We start from the raw sequence: 11,979 nt of genomic DNA on the forward strand, positions 1-11,979 counted from the left end.
CCCTTGAGTTCCTCAAACAACACCTCCAGACTCGCCTCGCTAGATAAGGTTATCGTGTTAGACGTTGCCAGGTTCAGATTCCAATGGCGGCCTGTCCGGCTCCAGGGGTTCTTAGCACCCTCTGTTGCGTCACAGGTATGACCGCCGCCGTGGTCAGTTGCTTCGCAGCCTCTGGAGACTGAGGGCCGTGGGTTAATTTGCGTATTCATGGGAGGTTGCGGCCATTGCTACACCAGGGTGGCCAATCCTGCTCTGGTGAGGGAGTGCGTTACCGGCAATGGTCGCCGGGATCAGGCCGCACCCCAAGCCTCATTCTGCAATTCCATCAACTCGCGGATTTTTATAATCTGGTGGGAATTGTCCGGCACCGGGATTCGAGCCACGGTCCTTCTGCACGCGAGGTGGATGTTCTACCTCTACGCCACCGCTGCACTGCTTAACGGTGGTGGTAACACGCACATTTAGTTACGGAAGTTTTAATGACGCAATGTTAGCTTTGGCGTGGAGTATAGTGGATTATAAAAATGTTCCAATGGGGAGGAGGTCTACACAAGTGGGGGAAACCGGATGTCTCAAGGAAGCTCCGTAGACTGGTGAGCACACACCGTTCTTCGCTTGGCTTGTGTCGCCGTTTCATTATGAAGGTGCGTAGTCGAGAAGATGTGGGAGTCTACTCGGGCGAGGAAACAACTCCACCGAATCTGCAGGGCACCGGTGACGAGAGGGTGGCCGTCTAATGTGCGGCTTTCGTCGACCAGAGCGGGAAGGATTAGACGGAGCCTTGAATGGAACAGTAACAAAGGAAAACATATTTGATCAGGCAATGTATGGTACAGGCACGAGGACATGGACATTGACAAGAGGTAAAGTATAATCTAACCCAAAATCCAGAGTCAAACATCATCAGCATACTCAGGTCCACTGCATTACGAAGGCCTATCCTGCTGACCTCCAACCACTCCTGCCCTGCGCTGTTCGAGTCTACAGTCTACCCCTGAATTTCTTTATTTCATCCCTCCATCGGATTAATGGCCTGCCATAGAGTTTCATACAAATAAGAAACTCTATGCGGCCTGCCCCTTCTTCTAGACCCATCTTCCGGTATCCACTCTCTTCCCATAATTGTCCACTGATTGTCGGTTCGTCTCACTACATGGGCAGCCCAACTATGATATTTTCTACTCTAGTTTATTCTCTGATCCAGGTAGCCCGTTTCCTGTCCTCGAGTGTTTCTCCTACCACTATTAGTTCCATGGCCCGTTGAGCCGACCTAAGTTTTCTTTCTAGTTGTTTAGTAAAGCGCCAAGTTTCAGCTCCGTATATCATAACCGGCAGTACCATAAAATGGTTGTAGATTTTTCTTCTGAGTGACAGAGGCAGCTTAATTTCAATTTTTGGGAGTGCTTGCCGAATGCTCCCCAACGCATACCTTTCCTGCGCCGGATTTCTCTCTCGTGGTTGGGGTCAGTACTAACCATCTATCTGAGATAGTTGTATTCTTTTACTTCTTCTAGTGTTTCGTTTACTAAGCTGAAGAGGACGTTTTGGCATGCTTATTTTTATTACTTTAGATTTATTCATCTTTATTTTTACCCCACGGCTGTGCTTTCTGATTGTAGTTCCTCAAGCATTGTTTGCACGTGATCTGCAGTTTCATTTAGCGAGACTATGTCGTCCGAAAACCTCAAATGGCTCATGTATTTCCCGTTTATCCTTAATCATATGTTTTCTCAGTCAAGCTTTCTAAACACCTCCGCCAGACATGCTGTGAATAGTTTGGTAGAGATGGTACCTCCCTGTCTTACTTCCTTTCGGATTGGGAACTTATCGCTTTGCTTGTGGAGGGTTATCCTGCCCGTGCATTCCTTTATTGCGGTGAGTACAGAATCAAACGTTTCCTCATAGTCTATACATGCCCTTTAAGGGGGTTTAGTATATTCTGCGAATTTCTCTATCACTTGATTGACAACATGAATGTGATCCATGGTTGAGTATCCTTTCCTAAAGCCAGCCTACTCTCTGGGTTGTTGGAAATCCAGGCTGTCACCTATGCGGCTAAATGTAATTTCGGTAAACAGCTTGTAAACAAGGCTGATGGGCTTGTATTTCGTGAGGTCCGTGGGATCTCCGTTCTTATGAATAAGAAAAATTCTGGCGTTTTTCCAGGATATGGGCACTTGAGTTTTCAAGCATTCCGAAAATAGCACAGCATGCTTTTCCAGTACAATCCTCGCTCCTTCAAAAGCTCCACGGTTATGCTGCCGTCACCTGCGGCTTTCCCCCTTTTCATGCCTTTGAGAGCCTTTCCTACTTACTCTTTAGTTACTAGTGGGACATCGCAAACTGAGCTTGTTCTCTCCGTAGTTTCCCCTCGTCTAACGTCGCTGGCATACAACCTGGTGTAGAATCGTTCTGGTACCTTTATTATCGCGTCCAAGTTGTGCGTAATGTTACCCTGCCCGCCTCTGAGTTCCTACATCCTGTCTTTGCCTATGGCTACTTTTCTCTTAGTTGCGATCAAGCTTCCCCCTATTTGCAGCGCTTCCTCGATCGCTGCCAGGCTATGTGCACGAATGTCATTTGTTTTAATTCTGTTAATCAGTTTCGACGGCTGGGCTAATTCAATCTGGTCTTCCGCACTTGACACTTTTATGTTTTTGCGTTTGACAATTAGTTCCTTCGTTTTCTTAGTTAGTTTTTCAGTTTGTTCCCTACATGTTGCTTCTCCCACAACTGCTGCTGATTCACCGATTGCACATATTTAAACTGTCTCCATTGACCTTGTTAAGCTCGTCTCGAAGCGCGAATTTGTAATGAAGAGATATTTTAAACTCCTGAAATCTGGCCCATACTGACTCCATGCGGCGTTTCTTAGTTTTCAGGAGTTTCCTCCTTTATCTTTTGAGATTCAGCCTTTGCTTGCATCTAACCACCCTGTGATCGCTGCTCCGAAACTTAGCACTTCTGCGTCTTGCACAATACCAGGGTTGTCAATTTCGAAACGAAGTCAATTTCATACTTCGTTGTATACCATCGGGATTTTTCCAAGTCCGTTTCTTTTTCTTTTGTTTGTAAAATAATGTGTTCATGAACCTCCCGTTATTTCTCTCTGCAAATCCCGCCAGTGTATCTCCTCGACTGTTGCGAGTTTATCCCGTAGTTTCCCCCTGACCTTTCTCCAATTTACTTCTTACCGGCCTTTGCGGTAAGGTCTCCCATCACAATCGTGAACTGCGTTCTTGCGTTCTTCATTGCTGATTCGACGTCTTCGTAGAAGCTGTTTATGGCTTGGTCAGCGTAGCTAGTTGTTGGCGCATAGGTCTGTACTATCTTTAACCTGTATCACTTGTTTAGCTTGATCACAACACCCGCGACTCTCTCCCCAATGTTGAAAAACTCCGCCCCGTTTCCTTCTATTTATCTGTGGATTAAAAATCCTATCCCGTGCTCCCTCTTCTCTTGGGGTGTACAGAATATGCCCGCTAGTAAGCTCCATGAAGCCTTCACCTGTCCTTAGTTCTAACTTCGCTTCACCCTATAAAATCCCACTTAATGTCCGAGAACTCCTCTAGTAGTACACCTAAACTTCCCTCGCTTGGCAGGGTGCGTGCGTTCAACGTTGCCAGGGTCCAGTTTCAAAGGCGGCCTGTCCGGACCCAGAGATTCTTAGCACCCTCTGCTGCATCGCTGTTCTGACCACCGCCGTGGACAGGTGCTCTACAGCTGTTGGGGACTGAGGGCCTAGAGTTGAGTTGGTCAGTCATGGGAGGTGGCGGCCAACTACTATGCCATGGTGGCCAGATCCTTCTCTGGTGAGGGAGTGCTGTTTGTGTACCTAAGGGCCTCCCTAGCATGGTTGAACCTTTCTTGTGTAGCCCCTTGGGTATCCGGGGTGATGGTCACTTCCGGAGCAGGCAGCACTACATACCTGCCTGACAAGATTGGGCTCACAGAGCCAGGCTAAAAAGAGAGAGAAAGCGAGAGAAGTTTTCCGCGGATGACATTGCCGCGCACACCTGTAGTGATACTGAGCCAGCGTTTGTCGGTTTTGCTTTTTGTACGGGCGGTTCTGAAGGAATTAGCTGAGACTCTGGCTTACTGATGAGAGGTTCAGTGTCGTCTGGACGTTGGAAAATTGAGCCACTGTTGTGGTCAAGTGTATAGCAACAACAACAAGAACAACAACAAAACAGAATACTTTGAAGCTCAGCCGGCCAAAGAGGCCGCTGAAGGTGTATTAGCATCCTTCCTCGTCCTTTTAACACTATTGTAATCCGAAAATGTTTTAGGGGTGAAGCCCCTTAAGGGCTGGGGCTGTAAGAACAGTTCGTTTCAGAAGTTTTGTTTGTTAAATTAAGTCTTATTTACTGCCTTAGATAGTCGTATTTCTTCATTTCATGATATAAAGTTTTATAAAACCCGCCAAATAACTGTTTAGTTTGATTTCAAAACTTATAGGTGGTGCTGGCTGCAGCAGGACTTCTCTGGGGAACGTTTGGGCTCTATAAAAGTTTTATATCGCGAAAGGGACCCGCGTTCTACATTGGTTTTCACCCCGCACGACACATCTTATCTTCTAGTACACTGTAACTCGGGTGCCAGCCTTGTTTGTATTTCGTCGTTAAAATATTGTTCGCAATTCGTTTTTTTTTTAAATTGTCTCTCGCAAAGATCGAGCACACACCTACTTTCAAAAAACACTGTAAACACCAGTTATGTATTGGAGTTCCTCTTCAAGCAAGCGTAATACATATTTATCCTGAACAGTGTTGACAGATGTTGAACATATTTCTAGATTTATTAGATTTAAAATGTTTTGTCTGCTATGTAAGCACATCAACCAAGAATTCATTTCAAGTTATACCATGGCGGCCGAGTCAAGGGACAGGCAGGCAGACCAAAGTTTTCGTGTTTGAGTAGCCCAAGAAAAAGTAGTCTTCAAGAAAAGGAGTGTTCGAAGCGGCAGTGGAGGTGAGTCTAATCGGCCAGGTTTTGTGGCCAACACGCAGCCAGTAATCGGACCCTGCGTGGAGGCTCTGCGTCAACCTGCTCTTGCGTCGTTTGATCGCTGCACTTGCACATCTGTACAGAAATCACCCTAAGTGAACCGACATGCAGTTCCTAATGGCAGACGAACTGCTGGAGATGACCGCTGCGCAGATGTGTTTATGTATACCTGTGGATGGAATTCACTGAAAAGTTCAGCTGTCAATTTCTTCGCCTGGAAACACTGGAAACGGCCATGCCCGTGCTGATTCGGCACGAACATGGCGGGGCTTGTGCCACTCCGCCCGCACGTAGCAGAAAAAAAAAAAAAATCGGCGTGCATCGTCTGCCCTGTCCAACCCGATCCTCAACGGTGGCGTCAACATACGTTATCAATCTCACTCACATTGGAGTCGAGGCATTACTTTGCGTTCAGTGGGGTACAGTCTGGAACATAAAAAACAAAAACACATCGTGTGCTTAACGCGGACCAATACTCCCATCTCGCGGAACCCGCCGTAACCAGTGACGGCGCACACCAATGGTTGGCTGCATGAGTGCCACGCCACGCCAGGGAATACAACATGTTGAAGTATTACGGTCTGCTGATTGTTTATTATGCTAAAATAATGGGAAGGGATCAAAACATGTTTTCATGACATGCCCACATAGCGGCGGACAGCGCCTGTCAGCGCTGAGACCTCCCACGACAGGTGCCACTTCCGCTGCCAACCCCGGTGCCAGAGGAGAACCTCTGCTGCACCGCGCGTGCTCTACCTCCAGTGGAACATACCTCCCCATTGTGCTTCCGCCAACTTCCGCCATTGTGCTTCTGCCAACTTCCGCTGCCAACCCCGGTGCCAGAGGAGAACCTCTGCTGCACCGCGCGTGCTCTACCTCCAGTGGAACATACCTCCCCATTGTGCTCGCTCGCTGTAAGGAAGTCTTGCTGCGGAGGCTCCGTGTTGGGGTTGCCTTGTCCCAAGCCGTGACCCAGGCTTGGCCTACCCGCTTTCAGGAGCCGTTTCCCCTGAGAACGCTCACTGTGTCAGAAAGTGGCACTAACCATCTGTTATGGCCCTGCCCTGCGCTTCAAAACTTGATGCAGCACCTCCGTAGGGCACAGGGATCAATCCCGAATAGACCCAGACCTTCAGATCTCCAGCCGTGGATATGCGGCCTCAAGCACGGTCTCTATTCGCATTTTGCACGAAACGGGTGCAAATCTGTACGCATGAGGGCTTTTAGGCACTAGTGAAGTCTCTCGCTAAAAAAAGTTCTTTGTAATGGTTGGCTTAGTGCGTCGGAATCCCCAAGAAAAATGTTTGCGTAGTCCGTATGCTGAAACGAAAAATAAATAGATAAAAAATAAAAAAAAACACGTGCTTTAATTTTCTCCTTTCCACAGCCTGTTTGAAAGTTTGCAAGCCGTGCAAATACCGGCGTTTTTGTTGCACTTTACATCTTTCCACACTCACAAAAACGTTACAGGTTAATCCAGTCATGCAGCTATTACAAATATGTACTCTTCCCACAATTCTCACGATCGCACGGGTAGCCTCGAGCGAGTTTTGTTGAATCTATAGCTCCAGATTTCTGTCCACTGCATGGCGGCTGCCTCATGGGGCTACTCTGGGCGCAGTGCTTCCCCGGGCCTGGCGGCCGATGAACTGTGCCCTGCTGCTTGCCCAGTGCGGCCAGGAGATCTGCGTGTCGGTGCTCGCCTCCAAGCTCGTCAACGGACGGGACGAAGAAGTGGCCACCGTGCTGTTCAACCTGATCTGCGTGAGACACCTCTCTCTTCCTCTTGACCCCCCTCTCTCTAGGGGGAATATCGTGTTGTAGCGCAAAGATTCCTCACCACGAATTACAATCACGCGCTTGCATCAGTTACGCAGACAACGAAGGAAGAGGAGGACGAGGTTGCGCTCCGGCTGGACAGGTGTCGTCTTCTGTCCACCTTGGCATGTATTCGCCGCTGGTCATACACTCATACACTCCATAACCTAGTAAATAAGTCATTCCCGAAACAGTTTGGTGGAGGTGGTGGATCTGGGTATCGGTTTAGGTACCGCACGCATCCTGCCGTCCCGCACACAAATGGTTCCCGTAACAATATATTAGAGAAAGTATGTTTATTATTGCGTGAACAATGCATGTGGGATAAAGGCAAAACAGTTTCGCCGTCGATCCGTGGACGCAGAGCGACAGGAAGACAGGCAATGCCGAGCGCGCGAGTGCGGAGAGCGGTGACCTCAAGCCGAGATCTCAGCGGTTGCGCTGCCTTAGTTCAGCTGCAAAATGTTGCTCCGGAAGCGACAGCTTCTTTCCACCTCTCTCCTTACCCTATCCTTAAGGGGGTCATGCGGACAAAATACAAGTTAGTTTTATTCGAAAGATTTCGTGTTTTTTAGTGCCCCAGTCCTTGTCCAGAAGCAAACGATGCTTTATTTTCTGACAAATTAATCAATTAAAAGTGAAATTTTGATTCCCCCACCAAGTCACGTGTTTTCGTGACGTCTGCAATGACATCATATGCGCTGGGGAGCCTTGTTTACCGTTAGTAAACCTAGATGGCACCACCATACCGCAGCGGGCCGTTTTCTACATTTGATTTATTTTTAACCGTATTTGTACCTGGCTTGTTTTTGTTAAGGTAGAAAATAATCGTTTCGTGAGACATGCTGTTCACTCGACAAATATCGTCACGAAAGAAACCGTCGCTTACGCCAATCGGCAAGTGTTGTCTGAGACAACCCCAAAGCGCCGCAGTGCTGTGCAACTAAAACAGCATAGTGCGCGCAGTACCAGCGCATCGGTACTTCTATATTTATGTGTACTTTCGTAACTTCCACTGCTTCCCCGACTATTCTCACTGCTATAAAAAGAATGTGTCCTAAATGTAAGCGCAAATAGCTCATTCGGAAAGCTAATAAACCCTGCTAATTTGCCTATGCTTTTGCCGCCTATGCTTTTGCCGTATGACATCATAGGTTCCGTTGCGGAAAATGAGCTAGTGGGTCGCATGGCTATTGCCTTTTTTCCTAATTATATAGCTTATTTGAGCGAAGTTTACGTTAAGAGGGGTGTTGTTACTAGGATTCTAACGAGGCAATGATTTGAATGAACCAAGCTTGTGTTTTGTCTGCATGAGGGAATCTTTAAATAGAGTGTGAAGCGAGTGCAACGCCCAGTAGGCCCGAAAGAAGGTGTACAGGGAATGGCAGCGACGAAATGCCGTCACTGGTGAGAAAGAGCGATAGCTAGGTTTTCTCTTCTCTTCATAAACAACTATTACTGGGCCAAGGGCTGTGCAAGGCCACCGACTTCTCATTGCATTTAGTACAGAGGTCATGACACCGCGTTAGAATGGAAAAAAAAAACTGTAGGTGGCATCATTAGCCCGAGATGCGACAAATTAGGGTGATCAATTGATCTCTGTTAATTGCAAGTTTGCTGAGTCATGTGACTATAATCATTACGTTGCAGATGAAGAAAGGCTGAATTATAATCATTGTTTATATATATATATATATATATATATATATATATATATATATATATATATATATATATATATATATATATATATATATATATATATAAACCAGAAATAAGGATTGACAGTCAAGAAAACCTCGGAAAGCAAAGGGGAGGGTGTGGTAGGTTATTGAAACAGATAAAGAATTCCAAATTCTTTATCTGTTTCAATAACCTACCACACCCTCCCCTTTGCTTTCCGAGGTTTTCTTGACTGTCAATCCTTATTTCTGGTTTATATATATATATATATATATATATATATATATATATATATATATATCTCAACCAGCGTTGAACCCTCTTAAGCTCCCTATGGCACCAAGGCTGCCAGAACAGAGGCCCCCGCTATGCGTGTAGCGAATCAGAATAGGAAATGAGGGGCTCGTAGAAAATAACACAGAAATAACGATTGACAGTCAAGAAAACCTCGGAAAGCAAAGTGGAGGATGTGGTAGGTTATTGAAACAGATAAAGAATTTGGAAAGAAAGAAAGAAAGCGGAGAAAAAATGCCCGCCAGGTGGGATTCGAACCCGCGACCTCCTACGAGCCCCTCATTTCCTAATATATATATATATATATATATATATATATATATATATATATATATATATATATATATATATATATATATATATATATATATATATATATATATATATATATATATATATATATATATATATATATATGTGTGTGTGTGTGTGTGTGTCTTTGTGGGCGCACCGTCGTCAATTGCCTGTCTTTCGAATTCATTCGACTGTTCCTAGACAAGTGGAGTGTTATGTCATTAGGTTTATGGTTTTCTCGCCGAATCTGTACCTTGGCAGGCGACATGCCCACTTCCCAAGAAATGCCGTTATGCGGACTAGTGCACGCATGCAGACTCATTTTTATGTCCTTGAGAAACCTAAGTGAGAGTACGGAAACTCTCGCGCAGTGTCGTAGCCGGGGTCGGGGGTCTCGGGGCTCACCGCATCGGACCATGATTGAGGTTCCAGGGCGACAAGGAGAAGGAAGAAGGTTTATATACAAGTAGGGTTACATGGTCAGGATACAGAGCCGAGTCTCGAACAGTGGGCCTGCACGGCCTTAAATTAAGTCTCATGTCCTTCTACGGGGTCTCTAGCTGTAACCACACCAACCAATCACAGCACAGGCACCGTGTAACCAGGGCCCCTGTCATTGGGCCCTCCGGGGCCGTCCAATGGGAACACAGGAACCAATCACAGCGCAGGCTCCGTGTCTCCAGGCTGTCGGCCTGGGGTTCTCCGGGGTCTGCAAAAGTGGGCCCACGCTCCTGTCATTGCGAAGGACGCGAAGAAGGCGCCGGCCTTGACTGCCGGGCTCACCAGGCGGGCGCGTTGCTTTTCGTTGTTTTGCAGTAGTCTGGGGATTTCGTCAGTGTTCGACCCCGTGTTTCGAGGAAGGACGCTTGCTTTCCTTCCCAGGAGCTCTCCGAGCGTGGGAATGGTTGCTGGGCGCTTTGGGGCTATTCCACGAGCCGTACGAAATACACTTACGAAGCAGCGCGTGAGGCCCTGGTGTTGTGTTGTCTGGTCTCGGTCGCTACAGCAGCGATCCTACGACCGACCGCTGTCCACTGACTGTGCAGATACGGGGATTCACACAGTCGTCGTTCGCGCTCGTCGTCAGCGTGGTGAACGAACTGAGTGAACTGTCGAGACACTCCCGCTACCTGGAGGTGCTGCCCAGCTCCGCCGACAGGCTCTTTCGCAGCGCACTCACCTTCCTCGTGTTCGGTAAGCAGTCAATGAACGCAACGCGAAAATAGAATGCTGGCAGAAAGCGCAAAACAAAAATGCACAGAAATTCCGAGAACTGTCTGATAATGCCTAGGCCTTCCTACGCCGCTTCTTTTCTTTGATAAAACGAAGGCGCTGTTATTCCGTGTGCAAACCCAGAAAGCGCCTCGTAGCGTCCATTTGACATTCAAGCTCATCCAAGGTCAAGCGAGCGCATCCAGAGGTTGCGCAGTGAAAGCGTTTGGTCTCTCGTTCATTCCAATGGCAATGGTGCGGAAAGGGACTACGGGGAAATATAAGGGCGCGTGCCATCAGAAAACGATACAAGGAGGCGCTGGCCGCATCCAAGTGCGCTGTGCGTGCGCGCCGCAGAACCGACGGTGCCGAGAAGCGTCTGTGCTTTGTCTAAAGGAGCAATTGTGCGCGCTTTCACTGCGCTCTTTCGGCGCGAATATTGAGCTAGAACACCGTCTTTCGGGGCAGGAATGCGGCTGAGTGAGTTGCCAAAGGCTAGTTTATTCGCAATGAACGTACTTGTATTTTGTTTTCGTTGCCCATTAAAAGGGGCCATAAAGAAAAACACAAATTTGATTCATTAAAAAGACGGCTTTGGTAATAATCATGCCAATGTTACCGCAGAGTTAAAAAAAACAAGTGATAGATTGAAGTAAACAAATGAAGTAGTAATGAAAACAAATGAAGAAGTAGGGCGACTTCTCCAGGCTACGTCACAGAATCTTGTTTGTGTGATTGGTGGCCGCTGAACAAAACCACTGCAAATAAACATGGCTGGGCGATTGTAGTATAGTTCGGTTTGATCATATAGTTCGTGCCTTTATATACTTCATATAGTTCGGGCCTATATAGTTCGGTTTGATCATATTTATTTGGATGCTAACGTGCAGCTAATACGCTGAAAACTGCATTTTAGCTCTGGCCCATACTAGCGCTAAATTTTAAAGTCTTTCAGTATTTATTAAAAAAAAAAAACGTCTTTCGTGGCCGGAATGGTGCTGAGTGAGTTGCCGAAGGCTAGCTCTTTCACACTGAACAAAGTTGTATTTTGTCTTCATGACCGAAGGTCGCAAGGAGCTCAAAGAGGAATTTTCAGAGTAGAGGACAGCGCAATGAACGGGGCGAAGCGAAGACGGGACAAACACGAACACAAGTCTCGTCTTCGCATCGTCGCGTCCATTGCGCTGCCCTCTACTCTGAAAGTTGTGTACCAAACGGCTCAAGCTTCGACTCTTCAAAGAGGAAGCTTAACCATGCATGTTGTTTCGTGTGCCCACTCACTCGTGTAGCGCTAAAGTTGTTTGCCCCCTTTCCCTCCCCCGCCTCTACCCTCACGCATCCAGATACTCAGTCGGGATACCAAGAACTCGGGCACCTTCTGCTGTCGTTCATCGTGCTTCTGCTTCAGGCTGTCTGCTCCAGCGCAGAGAGCAGAAGCTACATCTTGCAAGCACTCGAAGCTGAGGAATGAAGACGACTGCGACGCGACGCGTTACTGATGAATCGACACGAGTTCCAAGAGCGGTGTCGTGATAAAAAAAAAAAAAAGACTGAGCCCAGAACTCTGGCTGCGCGCCTTGAGTTTTGGTTTTGTGTTTTACAATGTGCATCCAGGACAATCCTTTGTGCGTTGTTCACTCATTATTGCACAGCACTAATTTAAAAATGATC

General features: G+C 47.1%; 1 protein-coding gene across 1 annotated transcript in view; it reads left to right on the forward strand.

The window, feature by feature from the left end:
• LOC144175281 (F-box only protein 47-like) overlaps positions 1-11,779 on the forward strand; it is a 49,997-nt gene extending 38,218 nt beyond the window's left edge. Inside the window, exons 8-10 of the mRNA XM_077704369.1 lie at positions 6,629-6,771; positions 10,143-10,290; positions 11,652-11,779. Coding sequence (XP_077560495.1) covers positions 6,629-6,771; positions 10,143-10,290; positions 11,652-11,779 — 419 coding nt within the window. The remainder of the gene's footprint in view (positions 1-6,628; positions 6,772-10,142; positions 10,291-11,651) is intronic.
• Positions 11,780-11,979: the final 200 nt, after the last annotated feature.

The sequence above is a fragment of the Haemaphysalis longicornis genome, unplaced genomic scaffold (genome assembly GCF_048455015.1).
Source record: "Haemaphysalis longicornis isolate Haplotype H1 unplaced genomic scaffold, Haemaphysalis longicornis Haplotype H1 scaffold_3, whole genome shotgun sequence".
In the NCBI taxonomy this organism is placed as follows: Eukaryota; Metazoa; Arthropoda; class Arachnida; order Ixodida; family Ixodidae; genus Haemaphysalis; species Haemaphysalis longicornis.